Source organism: Mus caroli, chromosome 1 (assembly GCF_900094665.2).
Source record: "Mus caroli chromosome 1, CAROLI_EIJ_v1.1, whole genome shotgun sequence".
Lineage (NCBI taxonomy): Eukaryota > Metazoa > Chordata > Mammalia > Rodentia > Muridae > Mus > Mus caroli.
This window is the reverse complement of record NC_034570.1, coordinates 82,598,461-82,618,918: the sequence shown is the minus strand read 5'-3', so window position 1 is coordinate 82,618,918 and position 20,458 is coordinate 82,598,461. Positions and strand designations below refer to the sequence as shown.

The window sequence follows — 20,458 nt, the reverse complement described above, 5'->3', positions numbered from 1 at the left end:
TGTGTGTGTGTGTGTGTGTGTGTGTGTGTGTGTAACACATTAAAGTTAAAGAGAGACCAGGAAGGTTCTTATGTCATCATAAAGTCTTGAAACGGCGCTGTCACAGGCTCAACAGGGAAAATGCCTTGTGCAAAAACACCAAGCAAGACAATTCACCAATAATCACCAAGTTGAAATGCACATCAGTTTCAAAGTATGAAACTATTTCCAGATAAAATGGATTAAGCCCAAGACTCACCAAAGAGAAGCATCAAACACAGAGAATAGGAGTGGTCTAGGTGTCCTTCCTGTGTGACACTGGACAAGGCCCTTGATTTCTCTGTGCCTTCATTTCCTCATACATAAGAGTTAAGCAGTAACACTCTCTCTGCTTAAGGAGGCTGTGCGGAATAATTGAGCTCGTATTTGTAAACCACTCAAACTTGCCTCACAGTGCTGACTTTAAGGTATGAGAATGCAAAGCAGAGAGCCTCAGCCTCAGCTGCTAAAGATCTGAAAGCTCACCAGCACCCTATCCTATCATACTTCTTAAGTAAGCATTAAAGAAAATACTGAACTCTTAAAGAAATGGACTCCAATGGGCTAGAAAACACTCCTACTCTTTAACAGATCGGTGCTTGCTAACATAGTGGATCTTAAAGATTCATACTGAACTTGTTCAACCCAGAGAGTGAAACAAAAATGATCTCTCCCTGAAGACCTTCACTTCTGCTTCTGTCTGTCCTTGCGCAGAGTAGGCGGGTTTATGGACTCAGAGCTATATACACACAGACAGATGACTTTGAAATGATGGGCCACCCACTACTTGGTACAATGGGACCTGATGAAGAGTTAGGTGTTCTGCAACCTGAGGTCTTCCTTGTATAAAATCAGACACCTGGATGCCAAGGCCGTCCTTCTAAGCACTGCCCCCAAGCATCAGTGCAGACATTCAGGACCTGGGAGAGCAGGTATAACAAGGTCACTAGAAGAGATCCGTTCCTCCCCTTAGGGTGACAACCACCACTCTGAGACAGAAAATCTTTGGATAACTGCCAGCACCACGCACGCCACATAATTCCCAGTCTATTGGGGACCAATACACTGAGAAGATTTTTATAAATGACCGTTTTCTCTTCCTAATTTCAACAAGGGTTTTAAAACCCAAAGCCTGTCGAACATTAGCTAAGCATCGACATTAACGGAGCGTGGAGTCTTCCTTCCCCGAAAACTCAGGAAGTGTCGCTTCACGTCACATTTCTACAGCAACATCAATTATTAATGTGTGTGTGTTTTGCTGACAGAGGACCTCGCTGGAAATGTAGGTTTCGTTATTCCGTTCTGGGTCGTTAACTGTGGAGAGCTGGCAAATGTGATGGTTTGCCCACATGGGGAGCCTTCATTAAGATGCATTAATCTACAGCCCATGCATTTCAATACATCGTATGTTATCATGGTCCCCACTCCTTTTAATATCCCTAATTTATTTTTAAATGAGTTGCTGTTTATATGGCCAGTTAACAAATTTGAATTCATATGACCAGAGTCACTAAAGAAGAGAAGATGTTTGCACCCAAAGGACAGGATGCTCGTTAGCATAGGATGTAAATTTATTAGAACCTTCAAGTGCAAAAACAGCAAGAGGAGGGAGTTACAAACGACCCAAATGAATTCTTGCCAGTGAAAATCTATATGGAAAAAACATGCATGACTGCTCCCATCTGAATAACACAGCACAGTGCTACACAACACAGAAGAAGAGGGAGCTTGGAGCTTGCCCCAGCCACCCTCACTGCCATGAGACCTCCGCTTTCACATCTGTCCAGTGGCGGCGGTTCCTCACTCTCATTTCTATCTCCAAAGATGAACATAAGCATCACTGAGGAGACACAGTGCAAGGGCTCATGGGACAGAGTACAGTGAACCCGTACGATGATTAGATCAGCCTGTAGGACTTTACAGGGGCCAGAGAGATGGCTCTGTGGGTCAAAGTGTTGACTGCACAAACATGAGGGCTGGGGCTCAGATCCCCAAGCCCCAAATAAATCCTGGGTGGGCATGGCGGCCCACTTACAGCTCCAGCTCTCAGGAGGTCAAGCAGATCTCAGGAGCAGACTGCCTAGTTGGAATGGTCAGATCTTTGAGTTCTGGGCTTAGATGAGAGACTCTAGCAACGATTTTGTAATTCTCATTCTGGATCCACTCTTCATGTGTTTTAGGGAAATTCTCATCTTAACAAAAATTGTACTCTTATTCTCATTTATAATAAATGAGAAAATTGGATCATTTTTTAAAGTTTGTAGTGGGTACATTTATAAAGTATTACAGATATAGCTTCCTCTTCTTCTATTTCACTTGACTGTTTGATTCTAAGAAATCTAAACTCTAACAGATGGAAAAGTAAAACAATCTCTCCCATTTGGAGGTCCAGACCTGTTCCTTTGAAGGTTGTGTGCGTGCGTGTATGCACATGCAAGGGGACTTGTTTGACCCAATGGGCATGATACAACTGAATCTGGCCTTTGATCTGCCTGATTGTACTGTGACCTTAGCACCAAACCCATCGGCCCCACTAACACAATGTCCCCTGGAACTGACCAGAGCTACTCCCCCAAGCAGTTAAGAAGTTACTCAAAGTATTGCAGCAGGCATTGACAGAGAGACAACAGATATAAATACCCACAAGAGCACATGCGGCAGGAAGGGAACTCAGAAGTTCTTTGTTCTGCAAGCTTTGTTTACTAACATAATTGACTTCAGCTATTTCTTGTAATTTAACATTAAAGATACCCGTGTTTAACACCAGCATGCAAATTTCTAAAAACTGTACTTTGGCTCTCAAAACCCATGAAAGGCTGCCTTTAGTTCCACATCACTGTCCTTTTGACTTGAAAGCCTTGGTTGAACCTCGGGATGTCTCCAGAGGGGGGAGGTCTTCCCCTGTCCAGGAGTCCTGTTCTCCTGCTCTTGTGTTTATGATCTGGGGATGGTAAGTACCAGGATTGGATCCTTCTGCAAACCCCCTTTACTTCACTCTATCCAAGTCTCCAACACCATCCTTGAATAGATGGCTGCATAGTCACATAGGCTAATCTCTCCGATTTTGCTCTGTTGGAGCTTCAGGTGAACTGAACTTTATCCTAACACTATTTGAAGAATGTCTGTCTACAACTTTGTGCAGATGCTGGGCATGGGTCAGGACTGGGGGCCAGAAGTTGCTCCACAGTCACCACTTCCAGATTTGCTGATTGACAGGTGTGGAAGGAGAATGCTCTAGAAGATGTGTGGGGAGGTGTGTCTGAATTAAGCTGCACAATGTCTTCCTTTGGAGAGCCAAGAGTTGATTTTCAGAGTTGATATTTAGGTCATTCTGAATAGTCAGAATATAACTCCTTTCAGTAGGCTTTGTGACAAACACTTCCCTCTTCTGCATTCTCCTTCCTCCCACCAATCAAGAAGATTGGGAAAAGCTTTAGTTTCTAAAGTATGGGAGACATTTTTAGGCTTACTGAACGTACTAGTTTTTCTGTCATTATAACACAATATCTGAGATGAGCTTAAAATACTTAAAACTTAAAATATAAAAGAGTTATTTTACCTAAGAGTTTTGAAATTGTTGTTCATCAATGGGTCCTTGCTGTCTTGGAGGCACGTCTGTGTGTGAGGTGGTGTGTGTCAATTCCCCCCACATCCTCACCCACACACACACACAGAGAGAACGAGTTCTTCGGGTGCTCACACTCACTTTGAGCTTGTGCTCTAGATGTATTTTAAAAATGTGTCTGTGATAAGACCCCCTAAAAAACCACACATGGGATTTGATTCTAATGTTTTCTACAGTCCTGTGACTTTTAGTCTCAACTTTGGGGGGGATGTTATTTCCAGAAACCATCCCCTCTCTTCAATGAAGTCAGTGACGCCATTGTCCAGTCCAAACAAGTGACGAATCTGAGGGACGAGGTGCAGCTAAAACACGAACAGGACTACCAGGAAGCCTTAATAAATATCAAGGAGGACCTGAAGATGCTGGAAGGCCCGGACATCAAGGAGCATCTTCAGGACCAGATCCGGCAGTGGTTCATTGAGTGCAGGTGACAGGTGGTCTCTGGGGTGGCTCAGCTCAGTTGGTGGGTTGGTTGGTTGGCTTGCTTGCTTGCTTGCTTGTTTGCTTGCTTTATTTTGTTTTTGTGACAAGGTCTCATTGTTTAGTCCAAGCCAGGTTTGAATTTAAAGGAAGCCTTTTGCTTCAGCCCTGGAGTCCTGGGACTATAAACATGAGCCACCACCTGGCTTGTTATATTCTTGGACACCAAGGCATCCAGTACGGAGACGTGAGGTTTCTGGACTTCATTTTTAAAAACTCAAATACTATCGCTAGGGATTCAGAAATGTTTTTAATTAAATTGCTTCTTGGCCTGTGTTTGCTTTTTTTTAAAATATGGAAATATGGCTCATGCACTACTCTGTGACCACATAAAATAGAATGTGATGGGTAGGGGTCTACACAGCCAGGTGTGTCTAAAGCCCAGGGAACTGGAAATAGCCAGAGCTGACTGCCCTTCCATTGTGAACCAGCAAGCCATTGCTTCAGGCTCTTGGACCCTGGCCCTCCCTCAGTCTGGGAGACAGCTGTGCTGCTGGGACCTAGTATTCCCTAAATGATACGCCACTAGGAGTTCAGAGGCCAGGGCACCAGAACTGTTCTTGCAGTAGACTTCCTACTGCTTTTAAATGAAATGCTAAATGGTCTACAACTTGTTTGCTGGAGCAGTTTTAGGTATGTTTTATCTCAAGGGAGAATAAATAAGGGTTCTCTATCATGATCATGTGCTGAGGAAAGGACTGTAGACATCTCTTCCCATGCCAGTGTGTTCACCCCGACATCAGGTCCTGAGACACTCAACATGACAACACTGGTCAGCTCATTGGGATCAGAGAGCTGAATTGTCAGAAATAGGAAAATCAAGTTTTTTCTTTAAATAAAATCATACCAGGGAGAGGGGATGTGGGGTGGGAGGAGGCAGGCTGTGAGCAGACATCTGGGAATCCTCCTGGTTTGGATTTAGTAAGTCTCTTTTCAGAAAGAGCTCAACAGCACTGATGAGAACTCACCTGCCTCTGGCTCAGCACCCACTTGCTGGTTACTGTTAAGGCCACGGGACCTAGAGAGGCTCCCAGGTAACAATAATGAGGGGGGAGGGGCTGAGGGAATGGAAGGGTGTTGTTCTAGAAACTGGACAGCTAATCTCTGTCCACAACCATCCCTCCCTATGTTGACTTCCTGTGGAAATCAAATACTCGTCCCTGCGTGATAGTCAAACTGTATGCCAAAGCTTCGTGGTAGGTGGTAGGTGTCCAGAACAAACATTCCATGCCTTTTAAATGGTGTACCATTTGGAGTAGCATGATAGAACAATATGTGCTGTACACTATTACTACTACTGCACACACACACACACACACACACACACACACACACACACACACACGCTTACGCACACAGGTGTCCAGAATAAACAGTTCATGCCTTGTAAATGGTATACCATTTGAAGTTCTGGTCTAACATAGTCTCCTCGGGTCAACTGTTTTTTATACATAGATTGTGATCACTTCAAATAAGAATCTTTCGTCACTGCTGCTCTTCTTCTTCTTCTTCTTCTTCTTCTTCTTCTTCTTCTTCTTCTTCTTCTTCTTCTTCTTCTTCTTCCTCTTCTTCTTCTTCTTCTTGTCTGCCTGTATACATAGAGAGCCAAGCTTCAGACACCCAGAACAGTGCCTGGGTAAAGAGCGAGCAGACAATTCGCATGGACAGACACCCATTAAATAGCGCCATAGTGCTGGGCCATGTGATGGAAATGAGGTAGTAGTCTGAATGAGTTCACTGTTGTGTGTCTATCACAGGGGTACACACACATACACAAACACAGGCACACACACACACACAGCCCTAGATGCCCAAACCTCCTGCATGACTGGACACCATAAAGCTTCTAGTGTGTGTGTGTGTGTGTGTGTGTGTGTGTGTGTATACAGTAGTAGTAGTAGTGGTGGTGGTGGTGGTTTGCAGAGATATGTAGAATAGCGCAGCACAGCGTTCTATCACGCTGCTCTAAATGGTACACCGTTTAAAAGGCACGAACTGTTTATTCTAGAATCGTTTACTAAGTGTTTTCAGATCACAGTTGACAGCAGGTCACAGACAAAACCACAGAGGGCAGAAACACAGATAAGGGGGCTGCCGTGCTCACACCATGTGGACCACCCTAATCTTCGTCATGCACACGTGTGGAAAGCTTTTGGGGAATGCAGCAGAAGTGAAGGCTGTCTCCAGTTAGGCTCTAGGGAGCGGGGTCTCTGGAGAGTCTACCTTCTGTACCAGGAGAACTCTTTTGTTTCTATAAAAAGTATTGTTTTTACGATTTAAAAAAAAAGTCAAAAATACATTTGGTGGGGAGGCAATCTGCTTGCATTGATTTAAGACACTCGGATTTTAGGGAAACGGTTTACTAGAATGTCTTCATCACAGGCTTGACTGTTGTTCCTAATGCAGAATTGGGTAGGATGGCAATGGGGTGAGGTATCATCCCTACCTGAATCCTCAGCGACCCAGGCTGTCACTCTAGGAATGCCCTGCTATTTCAGCATTTATGAAATTCTTTGAAAATGCAGCTGGTGGGTCCTCTGAGGACACTTCCTCCTGGTGTCGCTGACCCCACCATCCAGGGTCTGGTCAGAGGCCCCCTCGTGGGTACACTGGGCAGAACTCACAAAGGCATAAAAATTCCTCTTTTTGAAGTTATGTAAGGTCGAGGGCAAATTTATTTTCATAATTGGATTAAAGTCATCCGATGGACTTTGATAAAGAGCCTTCGCCTTGCTTTTTTTGAATCAAAGGCAAATAAAAGCAAATATTGTCTTTTGAAGTATGAAACACAGTCAGTTCTCAGAATAAATCCCAAAAGATGCACAGGGGCAGGGCAGGCGATCATGAGAAGCTGTAGGGGACACACCCCCCCTCTCAGTTCCTCTGGTCAATACGCACAGGCTGGCCTCGGGCTCTGACTCAACACATCGCTGAAGTCCATGCTGACCTCCCAGGGGCTGGGTCACAGGGGTGTGTTACCGGGCCTTCTCATTATTTGGTTTTTTAAGCCAATTTTTAAGCTATTCTAGATCATTTTTTAAATTATCTGACAGCTTCACACATGAATATAATGGCTGTTAGTTGTTCTTAGTCTTTATTCTCTTCCTCTACCCCTCCCCCTCCCACTGGGAAGTTAAACTTCAAAAACCACACCTCTTCATTTGAGGTAGAGTTTAATGAAGAAAATGTAACCTATGTATAGTTTCAGCAAACAGAGACGGCAACTCTGAAACTTCTTGGTAACATTCCTTCCTGTCTCTTTCCTTTACAACATATATTTTAAGTAGTTTTATTTATTCATATTTTTGCTAATGTTTAAAACTTCAACAATGAACTTTCTCACGGCCTCATGAAGCTTTCCAAAATAATTTTTTTTAATGAATGCTTGGCATTGAATTGCATGGGTGCTCGGGTTAATAAGCTGATTGTAATCTTTTTAATATTTTGCAGAGCTGGTAAAATGAAGGTTATCAAATGATCTTGGAATTTGTATTAATTTGATTATTTAGGGGTTGGGAAATACTTTTCATTTTTTGATTTTGTTTTGAGACAGGGCCTAACTATGCAGCCCAGGATAGCCTTGAATCCCAGATCCTCTGGCCTCAGCCTCTTCATTGGCAGGGTTACAGGTGTGCACCCCCAACTTATTTGAGGTGGTTTTGTTTGTTGTTCTTCTCTGAGCTGTTCTGCCATTTATCCACTTCTCTGTGTCATGGTGTCGGGGTTTTCTTCTTTGAGGGATCTGTGATAGATAGATATATAGATAGATATGTAATGTAAACATATTTTATAGATATATAATATGCTCATATATTCATATAAACATTCACATATATGTATCTTTTATATAATTTATATAAAATATATGATTTATATAAAATATAACATATATACTTATATGTTATTTATACATATAACATATGTTAACATATGTATGTATATGTATATATACATATGTTAACATCAATATACACATATATAAGCATTAAAGACCTTAAGCTTCGGGTGTATTACTAGAATAATAACTGAGCTTTCATTTGTCATTATTATCTTTAGGGAGTGATCTCCCCTTGCAAGAGACCTTCCATTCCTCTCCTTTGGTTTGTCTTCTCCCAGTCTTTTACACTGTACGGCCCTAGGATCTTCTGCAGGGTGTGGCTGTGCATGCATCATTCTTGGTGCGTTTGTAGTGTGGGCTGTTTAAAGAGCTCGGTCTGGGAAGCATAAGCAGTCAGAGGCTGCTTCAGTCATTGGTCAAGGAAGAACCAACTTCCTGGGTCAGAACTCAGATGTGGGGTTCCTCACCGTAACTCCCAGGGTCTCACTTGTAATCATAGCCACATTAGTGACCAGGTACATCAGGCAGGTGTACATTCAGGGAGGAGGGAGAGACTGTTATTGCCCAAATATGTATTCTACTTCCAGAATGCTTTACACGTGACCTTGTTTGGCCTCTGTGTTGCTTTGCTATTGTTGCTGGATTAAATCTGCCATCTTGGTGATTTAACTGGAAACTGGAGACCTGAGGTGAAAGGGCAGATCAGTGCTCTCAAGACACTCCAAGGATAACCCAGTCATGGTCTCTTCCAGCCCCTGGTGGCGGCTGCTACTCCTTGGCTTATGTGTCTAGGTCACTCCACCCTACATCAGTGGTCACATTCCCCTCTCCTCTGTGTGCCTCTGACCACCCTGCACATGTTTTGCACAGTATTGAGGACAACATGGAAGGACCACCTCGTGACACAGATAACCCCTATCAGATGTTCAGTACATCCTCCAGAGCATGCACAGCATCACAGACATTAGGACAAGGCTCTTCAGAGTTCACTGTTCAGCCCACCACACACCGACAGCCCTGTGAGATGGCCTTGCAGCCTTTTCACCCACAGGAGGATAATGAAGACCGAGCTACAGGATTTTGGGTTTTCTACAAAGTTACCACCCAACAGGACTCTCTGCGGCACTGAGAACTCTCTAGGTTCTGATACCTGGCACAGTCAACTTAGAAGCCAACTTAGTCTGGCTATGTGAGCTGGCTCCAACTTACAAAGGTTCAACTTGGCTATGTGCAAAGCAGGGCACATCCCACAGAAACAGAAATCGCTTTCCTAACTTGAACATGGACCTTGTCCTTGGCCAGAGCTATGTCCTCTGATCCTTGGTGATGGGTAGTCATGGGTAGTAGCAGGGAGCTGGAGAGGGAGGCACAACTCCCAGTCAGCCCCATGACCTCAAGGTCAATCTGTGCTGTGCTGTGCTGTGCTGTACTGTGCTTGTGGTCAGTCTGGGATAATCAGCAGGGCAGATATATTAAATGCATTTTCCATTGTAACATGCCTTCCAACTTTGCATCTAAGGAACATAGTGGAGTCGCAGCTGTTTATTTCATTTTATTTAATTTGAACTTTGGTTGAGGCAACCACATGTCCCTAGTGGTTACCATGGTGAGAAGCACAACTATGGGGATGTTTCCAGAAAGCACTTGCTGTACTTAGTGTGTGTCTTCACTTGAGACCAACACCCACTGTGTTGAGTTTCTGGACTCAATTGTGAACTTCATTCCAAAGTCTCATGGTCTTAGCCATAGCTTCATCCAATGCACAACTGAAACCCAGCTAGGTTACAACAGCCACAACCAGACTGTGGAACTGGGGCTCTTATCCCTGAAGATGCAACAGTCTTTCCTGCTCCCAGTCACCTACATCAGCACCATGTAAATGGTCATCATCACAAATTATAGGTCTTAAGGCCTTTACAAATGAAGACCCCAAGATGGTTTGGCCATCTTATGGTCCCTCTGCAATTCACTGCTGAATGATTCGGTACTTCTCCTTTACAAATGAAGACCCCAAGATGGTTTGGCCATCTTATGGTCCCTCTGCAATTCACTGCTGAATGATTCGGTACTTCTGTTGCTGTGAATGAGCACCCTGACATAGGCAGCATAGGACAGGAGAATTTTTATTTGTATTGTAATCTCAGGTTACAGTCCATCGTGGAAGAGAAGTCACCCAGGCAGGAGCTTGAAGCAATTGATCATACCATATCCACTCAAGAACAAAGCAAACTAATGCAGCTGGTGTGGTGGCACATGCCTTTAATCTCAGTACTGGAGAGACAGAGCCGACCTGGTCTACAGAGTGAGGTCAGCCAGGACTCTGTACATAGAGAAATCCTATCTCAAAAAGGGGGAGGGCTATTTGGGAGAGAATGCACCCAAGCTCCCTGCTTCTGCTCTTTCTAAGCTTCTGCTGCTTTCTCTTAACTTGTACAGTTCTGGACCCAGCCTAAGGAATAGTGCCACCCACAGTGGGCTTGGGTTAGGTAATAAGATAATACCCCAGGGACAGACCCACAAGTCAACCTGATCTGGACAATTCTACACTAAGGCTTTCTTCAAGGGTTATTCTGATTTGTGGCAAGTTGACAGTTAAAACTAACTGGCACCTTGTTTAAAAGCACTGTGACTTCCAGGGAGCCTTTCAAAAGGGGGCTACAGCATGGGAGTCAGATCAGCTTGATGGCCTCTCCAGGCACATTTCAGCAGACTCCCATGTTACTATTCTCATTGCTGTGATCAAGTGCCTTACAAGAAGAAAATTAAGATAAGAGCATTCTCCTGTGGTTCACAGTTTGACCCCTCACATCTGTTGTGACTGAGAAGACATGGTGGTAGAGCAGTCGGGAAGCAGGAAGTGGAAATAAAATGCAGCAGGACTCAGAACCCTCAAGGCCCACCCTGAGTGTTGCACTACTTCCATTGAAGCGCCACATCCTAAAGTTTCCACAACATTTAGTGTCACCAGCTGAGGATCAAGTATTCAAACACATAGACCTATGGGTGATATTTCACATTCAAACCCAGGACTGCTTTGAGTTGTATATAGGCTTATGTTGTTTTTCCAGTAGACACAATAGTCGCTGTGAAGGTCAAATTAAATGACTAGGGAGTAAGCTGGATCTCAGCAGTGTGGCTACATGGCTGGAAGTGTCACCACCACCACCGTCTGCTAATGTTATAATGCAATGATGCACCCTGTATAGACAACAAGCAAATGTACTGTGAATGTTGCATATACATACAAGATTTCAAACTAAGGGAGTGGAGACCCTAGAGTAGAGTCTATATGGGTTTAAATCTCCACTCTACCACTTTAAGTCTTTGTGACCTTGAGCCATACCTGTGCCCTCTGTATTTGCTCCCTCATCTAAGTGTATGCTAGTAGTGGGGACAGTCTTAATGCCTACTTCATGAACAGGATAGATAGATTGATAAATATGACATCATCAGAATAATGTGGACTTGTGGCGCCCCCTCAGACACACAACCTATGGTTTGGAACATTTGTTGCATCCGTGTTATCCCATGTTTCATCTCGTGGTCTAGCACTCTGACATCCATAGCCATAGGCATGTTTTGTGATCTCTTAGTCACAGTTGCCTACCAACTTACAAAGGATATACTGGTTTGTGGGGGCAGTACAGAGAGGAAGATCTGAGGGGGCGGGGTAGATGTTGATGGGAGAGAGGTCATAGAAGGGTCCATGTCACAAAACAGCAAGTGTGGAATGTCCTCGGGCCTCAAGGCAGGAGAGCAGCTTGTCTGGGATCACCTATGCTGTGCATTCTTTCTGGAGGCGGTTTCAGTCATTTGGGGGGTTTTGTGTTTTAAAAAGTATAGTTTAAATGACATTAAGTCCATTCCCCACACCCCATCTTAGTGCACAGTTTTGGTATTTTTAAGTAGGGGAGTCCTTAGGTGCAGGTACCTCCCTCCCATGGTGCATGGGAGAAGCTGTCAATGCAGAGTCTCCATGTCCTCGATGGTCAGGCTGGGAACAGAAATTTGCTGGCTGGTGAGAAGCAACCTAAAGGAAGAAGGGCTTATTTTGACTTTCAATTTGAGGAGAAAGTCACTCACAGTAGAGAAGGCATGGGAGTGGGAGAGTAAGGGAGCTTGCAGACAGGAGGAAGAGAACAGACAAAAAGTGGGGTCAGGCTATCAAACCTCTGAGCTCACACTCAATGACTACTTCCTCCCATGATGCACCACCTTGTAAAGGTCCTAAAGCCTTCTGAAACAGCACCACAGATGGGAACGGAGTGTTCAAACACGTATGCCCTTGGGGAAGATTTCATGTTCAAGCCGCAGCAATGCCCACAGCCACGGGCTCATTAGATATCACCTGGGAGCCCAGGTCTCTCCTCACTCCTCACTCTTCCTCTTCCCTACATAGCTTCGTGTCTTCCTGCAATGTACTTAGGAGGAAAGAGCAAGTCACTGAGAGAGAAAGACAGGGGTCAGGAGAGAAGAGACGGGGAGAATCCTGGGATTTAAGGAAGTCAGTTGTGGCTTGCCTCATGTATTTCCCATGTGACACTGAGGGCTTGTGGAAGTTAGGCCACTTGGCTAAAAGTCCATCCAGTGACTAGCAGTTGGAGAATGAAGACACAGGGGAGAGACCTCTAGAAATGTGGGCATTGTGTAGCTCCAGGGTGGTCTCCAGGGAAAAGGCAGAGCTTCCTTCTGAGAACTTTCAGTGACATGAAAAGAAGCCACCAGCCTGCTCCTGTCAGATACCCTCTGGATGGCTGGGATCCCAGCTAGGTTTGATTTCTTTTCCTTCATGTTTTCTATATTTTTCCCTCAGGGATTCTGAGGCACATTCAGAATGTAGCAGAAGACTGAGAAAGACAGGGGGATGGTCACACATGGAGAGATGAGTCTAGGGCTCATTATTGTGGATTCTTTGTGTAATTACATATTCAGTGAATTCTCAGAAGCAGCTGCACTCAGCAGAGGAGAGGCAAACACATGTGGGTTATTCGAGTAAGAAGCCAAAGTGTCTTCCTCTCGGCCATCACTTCCATGAAAAATAGATGAGGTTCAACAGGGGACATAAGAAGAGGCCGGGAAAGAACTCAAGATTCGGGCACCGTTCACTGAGGCCTCAGGGATAGGTGCTAGCCCATGTGAAACCACAAGCTTTAATGGGGCTCGTCACAGTGAATCAAATTAAGAGCGCCCAGCAACTAGGGGCTCTTGTGGTCTTCGATCCAGGTACTAGGGCTCAATGAAAGATAGACACTAGGCTCTTCAGAAAATATAGTATGCTGATTCCCTTTGCCTAGACCCATACACGGATCCAGACAAAAGCCATGAGCCCTTTTCATTCTCAGTGTACCCCACAAACTGCAAGGACAGAGCACTCTTCCCCTGATAGTGACTTCTCAGAAGCATGCTAGCCACCAGTCGTACTTAGCACTCCTCTTAGGATATCTTCTATCTCCAAAGTGTGACCAAGTACCACCAAAGAAATGAAGACGTGCTTAGATGTGGGAGAGCTCACATCCAAGTATTTCTCCTGCAGTGTGTGTAACAGGAAGTGGGATGGAGTGTGGCCACCTCCTTGAAGGGACTGAGCACTGTGAGGATAGAACACAGAATGGGTTTTCACACTCAGAGTCTCCCAGTTCGTAACAGGCAGAAACCCTTCATCCCTGCACTCCATGCTTTGTGTAGACACTGCTTGGACAGAAACAGCCACACACCTTCTTATTTTATAAATATAGTCACACTCACTTGCCACTTGATCAAACAAGCAGAGGAGTTTGGAAAAGGACAGGACAGACGAAGCTCCTTCTGATGAGGAAGGGACATGGGGACGCTGGCTGGGCTTCAAGCCATGTCTTGAAGGGAATGGGAGACAGTGAAGAAAGCCCTTTGCTTTCATTCTGACAGGGTCAGCTCTTTCCTGAGTATTAACTCTCCCACATAAATGGTATTTGGGATAGGAAAACAGAAGTAAGACCTGCTTGTCACTTTCTCAACAGAGGACCAAAACAGCATAGATTCTCAAGTAACCCCTAGTGAATGGTTCCTTTTCATTAAATTGTAAAGGAAAGAGCAGACTGTCTGTACGGGTCTGGGGGAGGCTTGTCAGATTCAAACAGGAACAGAATTCAAGATGTCTTGGACCGAGAAGGAAGCCTTGATTCTGACTGGTACCATAATAATATCCACTAATAATCAAGGTGTTTGTGATAGACTGATGATTCTCCTATCCAGCACTAGGATCAAGTGGCTGGGGTGCACAGGGCTCTCCTGGTCTCCTCTGAGCACAGGTCCACTTTGTGTCCCACGGAGGCCACATAATCAAGTCCATGTGTAGTCCATTGCCTTTATTGAGTGCCTGTGAATTTATAGGCAGCAAATGACACCTTTGGAGGCTTCTGTGCAGTGGCACAAGCTGCTTACTTTAGAACTTGGGAGAAATTTATGGGGCTGCTGACATTAATGGAGGTGGCTGGATGACTGGGGGGGATCGGCCGGAAACCCCTCCATCCATCTATTTTTCATACTTGATGAAACACAGATAAATCTCTGTCCTGCGAGTCTGAGACGGTGAGACCCGTCGAAGCTTGGTGTCGGGCCTCGGGGGGGAAATTTATCATTTGAGGAGTTCTGCTTTCTAAATCACTGTGAACTCCAGACTGACCATTTGCACATTTGTATGAGAATTTTTGACAATATCCATAAATTTTTAATAGGCCCCAACTTTTACCAAGTACCACACCTCCCATTTGTTAACAGAAAAATATGAGGCTGAAGCGTTTTCCCTCAGCTCACTCAGATAAAAGAACAGGAAAACAGCACTCAGTGTCCATCATGTTTTTAGTGAGAAAGACAACATTAGTTGCCAAATAAATTTTATAAGAAGTTAACATCGGCCCCATCATTTGTCACATGTAATTGTAGAGTTTCCAGAAGTCAAAGGAAATATAAAAATGGCCCAGCGGGCACAAGGTTCTATTTTAAAACAATGAACCTAAACTTTTGCAAAAATGGAAATACCTCAGCCCTGGTGGAGATTTGTTTTATTTTGTTTTAAAGAAATATATATACTGTAGCTGTCTTCAGACACACCAGAAGAGGGCATCAGATCCCATTACAGATGGGTGTGAGCCACCATGTGGTTGCTGGGTATTGAACTCAGGACCTCTGGAAGAGCAGTCAATGTTCTTAACCACTGAGCAATCTCTCTAGCCCAGTGGAGATTTTTTTCCTGTAATTTATGTTACTGTTTGTGTGTGCACATGCCACAGAGAGCAGCTTTGTAGAGTCGGTTCTCTCCTTCCACATTCTCGTGGCTCCCAGGGATTGAACACAGACTGTTAGGTTTGGCTGTGGGGCAGCAGTGGGAGGAGTTACCTGCTGAGCCATCCTACAAGGTGACTTCCTACTTTCTCCCCATCACCGCAGTAGCCAGTGGCAGCTACCACACAGCTTTCATCATTTCCAGTCAAATCCTGCTTATTATACATCTATTCTCCCAACTGCTCCTTGATCGGCATGAGACTATGCTAACTAAGCTTACTTTCTTGGCATCCACACAGCAGTGTGCTTGCCTGCCTCCGTTTCCTTAGTGCTGCGTTATAAGTGTGCCACCACACCTGGCACTATAACCATCCTTTCAGAGAGGGATCTGGTAGCACTGACCTGTAATCCCAGCTACTGCAGAGGCTGAAACCGGATGATCTGAGATTCAAGATCTATCTGGGCTACAGGGTGAGTTCAAGACCAATTAGCAATTTAGCAAGACCTGGTCTCAAATTTTAAAACAACAACAACCACAAAAACCACTAAGCTTGAAGATATAACTCAGTCATAGATATGTATGTTCTAATGTACACACATCCATGGCCCTGGGTTCAGTCCCCAATACACACACACACACATATGCACACTCATACATGTACACTCATACACACACACATATGCACACTCATCATGCACATACACTCATATACACACACACAGAGACATAAACACTCACAAACCTATGCATACATAGTCTGACATACATGCAAACATACACATGCACATGTGTGCACATATGCACTGCACGTATACACACACATGTTCACATGGACGCACACACATAGACATACACATACACATGCACACACACAGCTGTAACAGTCCTGTCAAAGGCCCTGGGGGCAAGTGTGACATGCTGTGGTGGTGTCCAAATGTATCCTGGGCGCTCAGGCACCCCTTTGTCAAAGGCCATGAGGTTTCCCTCTCCTTTGTGAGAACCCTAGCTCAGGAGAGCCTGCCCACCCTTTCTGCTCTCAGAATTGTCCCTAGTGTTTTGCTTTTCCTTTTACAGGCAATGTGGAAGGGCAGGGAGTGGGCTGGACTTGTGCTGTCATCGGTTTCTTACTATCCCGTGGTACCCGTGGTATCCGTGCATCCCATCCTGTTTTGATTGCTCACTTCCTACTCGTTGGTACATTCAGAATTTCTGCAAATCATTTAGTTACTTCAAAAGTACTTTGGCCTTTCCAGGAGATGCGCAATTCAAATGTTAGTATTTGTCCTTACAAATGCAGTTAGCTACACGGTAGGGAAGTTGAACATTAATTATCTTCATCCATGAAGCCACATGATTGTTTCTGCTTATGCAGAGAAAGCTTTTGATCACTTTAAATGTGTTGTTCCTACCTGAAAATCTAAAACATGGGAGAAAGGACAAACTGTAATGGCATTTAGTTAAGTATGACAAGATGTAAGCCAGATAGAGAGAGACTATTATATCTTCTACCTGCTGATTTTTTCTCAGGGCCACAGACACTGTTTAGCACACCACACAAACTCAATGAGCCTACTGTCAATGAGCAGGGTGGGTGAATGGATCAAAGATGCCCAGTCCTCAGTGGAGACACACTTCACAGGCAACAGGCATAACCTCTGTCCCTACCTACGCATAACTGCTGCAATGTGTATTGATAACCAGAATCATACAAAGGGGAAATAACAAGAATAAATGTCCGACGGAAAGCAGGAAGCTGTACTATTAAATATTGTCAGGCAACCCATGCATGGGAAGCATCCATGATGGTCAGAAGCAAGAGTCACAGGGAGAGATGGAGGGATGGGCTCTGCTCCAGCGAGATGGAAAGATGGTGAACCGTGCCCCTCCCCCTGGAGATTTATAGGGATAACACAGTTTCAATTAAAAATCTCAACAGGATTATTTGTTGCACGTGAAATATAATTATTAAAGTCATTAGGATTAAAATAAGAAACTAAGAGCAAGGAGGAAGAACAAATGGCCGCATATTCTAAAGTGCATTATAAAGAAAAATAAGGTAACTGCTTGATGCTAAGAAGAGAGCATCTGCATAGATCAGTGGACTAAGAGGGTGGCCCCGGAGCTGACAGACATAGATGGAACAAGGAATTCCTAATAAATGCATTTTTAAAAGGGAGCCAGCACAGAAGAATACAGTTTCAGTCACTACATTGTTAGAGCTGACTGGTTACAGAAACAGTGAATTTAATGTCCTGGAAGAGACGCCACAAAAGCGTAAATATTTGAAAATAAAACTGGAAAAACCCACTGCAGAAATTATGAGGTCTGCTCAGTAATGAGACCCTAAGAAAGGAGAGAAACCAGCCGAGTCCGACAGCTACTTTGATTATAAACTGTTCTGCTCTGTGGCTTACTTCATTTGACACGTCATTCCTACTTGCTGTGTTGAAGAGATACCAAAGTGGATCAGAGCTCACCGGCCTGGCTCCAGCCCACCCTCAGGTCATCACCTAAAGACATGGGCACAGGGGATCCCTTCTGTCCCCTTTGCTCTGAAGCAAAAGCAAGGCTGTGGTGATCTCCCCCAATGCCTGGTCTTTCTCACTAAATGCTGTACTGATGAGTTCCGGGTGCACTTCCAGCATCCTGCAAACACCCACTGGGAGGAAGAGTGTGGTGACTGTACGCGCAGCTCTGTTCTCTCCACTTAAAACCACAAGAACTTAACTCCTGGAAAATATTTCTTGCACAAAGCATCTGATGTTGCAGAACAGGCTGTTGTGGTTAGCAGAGATGTCCACAGGCTGAAATCTGAAGTGGCTGAGGAGGGCTGAGTGGGTCCGGACAAGGCAGGACAGGACAGCCTGGGCTGCTGACTCTCTCAGGAGTTCAGAGTCCCCAGGGTAACCTCTACCTTGGAGCTGAGAGATACAGAGGTGTGGTCTTTAATGCACAGGACAGGGCAGAAGCATTTCCTGAATCTCCCAGAAACCACATAAATGCTACGCAAATACACATGGTGTAAAATCCCCTGTGGGACAAGAGACACTGACAGGCCCCGTTGGACCTAGCTGGAGTGGGCAGCAGAAACGGTCTCTATGGTGTCTGGCCAGGGGTTCTTGTCTGAGACCGAGGCAGACTCAGGGCACTACCACATCTGTTAGAGCCAAGACTAGCGGGTGGAAGCCAGATCCCAAGGCCACTGTCACAGTGGAGGAGAAATATGCTTGGAGAATTTGGGGTCAGAGCCCTGTGATTGGTCCTAAAAGAAAAGGAAAGGCCAAAAGCTACTTACAGTCCACATCAGTCCCACCCCAGTGGAGCGCCAGGACTCCACAGCATTGAAGGCTCAAGCCTGGCTGCCAGCAGGGATGAATGCTCCAGCTGCCCCTTGCCCGGTCCACTTGCTTTCTGGGTTTCAACTTCCAGCATTCCAGAGGTGACTTTGGACTTAGTGATGGAGAGGTGACCTTCATCCTCTTAAAAATACTAAACAACCTCTAAAATGTCGTGTTTTCATTTTCTCAGTACATTTTTGGAAACCCAGAAATATCTTTTTGGAAATTACTATTTGTCTTGGTAAAATTTAAAATATCATGGGCTGGGCAGATAACTCAGTAAGTTTGCCCCTTGCAAGCTCAGGAACGGGAGTTCAACCACCAGAACCCGTCCATGTAACTAAGAGGGGTTTTCTCTCCCTTGGTGATGCAAATATAAACCAGATTAGACCAGAGTTAAAGACAATAAGGGCCGGCTTATTAGCAGTTCTGGGGTGGGTTCACCAACGATGGCAAGGTTGCCATGGTGAAGATCCCTGAAGTCACACATCCAGGCTAAAGCAAGGCAGTTTGATAGAGCCTAGGTGAGGACGTGCCAGCTGGGAGCTGGGACTGTGTCTATACATGATCAGAAACTGAGCCCCTGGGCGGGCACTCTTGGGTGGGTTGTTGGGAATGGGGAGGTGGGAATGGGGAGGTGGGGTGGGGGGAGATGGCGTGTCAGGTTAGACTTGGGGGTTGTCTCTGTGGAGGGGGGAGTCCCAGCTTGTGTAGAGGATGAGCAAGGCTTCCAGCCTAATAGTAACCAACATCCTATGGGAGAGTAGAGAGACAGGAGATCTCTCGGGCTTAGTGGCCAGCCAGCCTACCTAGTGAGCTTCAGGCCAATGGGAGACCCTGTTACAACACCAAAGGTGGTCCTCTGACCTCCATATGCATGAGTACACACGTGCACACATGTGAACATGCATATGCAATAAATGCCCCCTCAAAGTTAAAAAGGTTACTTTAGAAAATGCCATCCCTGTAACGTACGCCAGTGATTGCTTGTAGGTGACATATTTGTGTTGACAAATAGGTCGTAACTTCCGAAGATTTGCTTTACCAACACAGCATCCATTTTCAAGCTTTCTGTTCCTTGACAGCTGCCTCCTCCTCCCCCTCCTCCTCCTCCTCCTTCTTCTCCTCCCCTCTCTTCCCTCCCCGCGCCCCATGCCCCACTGCCTGCGTTGCTCTATAGACAGGTGTGAACTGGTAGATAGATCCCTTGGAGTTGGCTTTGTCTATTTCCCAGGAAGCTTTTTGCATCGATTGTACCACCTGGAGGTTCTGATGTTCGCTTGACTTGCCTGTTGCAGCAATTGGGGGTGAATGGAAGTGGGCAAAGGGACCTGGGGAGGTGGCAGGATTCTGAAATGGCATTCTAGCATGCTATCAGCTGTATGTCAGCAAGACTGACATGAAAGATTAAAGATAATCAAGGCTTTGAAATCATAGTTGAGGGAAAGCTGTAATTTGAACAATTACGCACAATCTCAGCACATTGAACCTCTCAGAACTGTGCAAAAAAATATGCCTCAAAATTCATTTTAAATAGAAAAGATTCTTCCCTCCATTAAACCATTTTCCGGATTGCAGAGAGAGACCCAGGTTATCGTCCCCAATGTAATTTGGTGTTCTCCTATCTTCATGCCACAGATGTGTGCCTCTAACAGTTTTTTGTTTTGGGTTTTTTTTTTTTTTTGGTTGTAAAATGGGAGGAAAAGATTGTATTTGGTCAGCTTATATCATACAGTGTAGCTAGGCAGGAGCTGTCTTGCACTATGACACTCGAGCAGATTTAAAATGAAGAAGGAGCCAGGCAGTGGTGGTGCACGCCTTTAATCCCAGCACTTGGGAGGCAGAGGCAGGCAGATTTCTGAGTTCAAGGCCAGCCTGGTCTACAGAGTGAGTTCCAG

The 20,458-nt window shown here is 45.0% G+C and overlaps 1 protein-coding gene across 1 annotated transcript in view; it reads left to right on the top strand.

Annotated features, from left to right (window-relative positions):
• Positions 1-20,458, top strand: part of Iqca1 (IQ motif containing with AAA domain 1) — a 119,232-nt gene that overhangs the window by 21,554 nt on the left and 77,220 nt on the right. Inside the window, exon 6 of the mRNA XM_021165896.2 lies at positions 3,865-4,070. Within this exon, the coding sequence (XP_021021555.1) occupies positions 3,865-4,070 (206 nt within the window). The remainder of the gene's footprint in view (positions 1-3,864; positions 4,071-20,458) is intronic.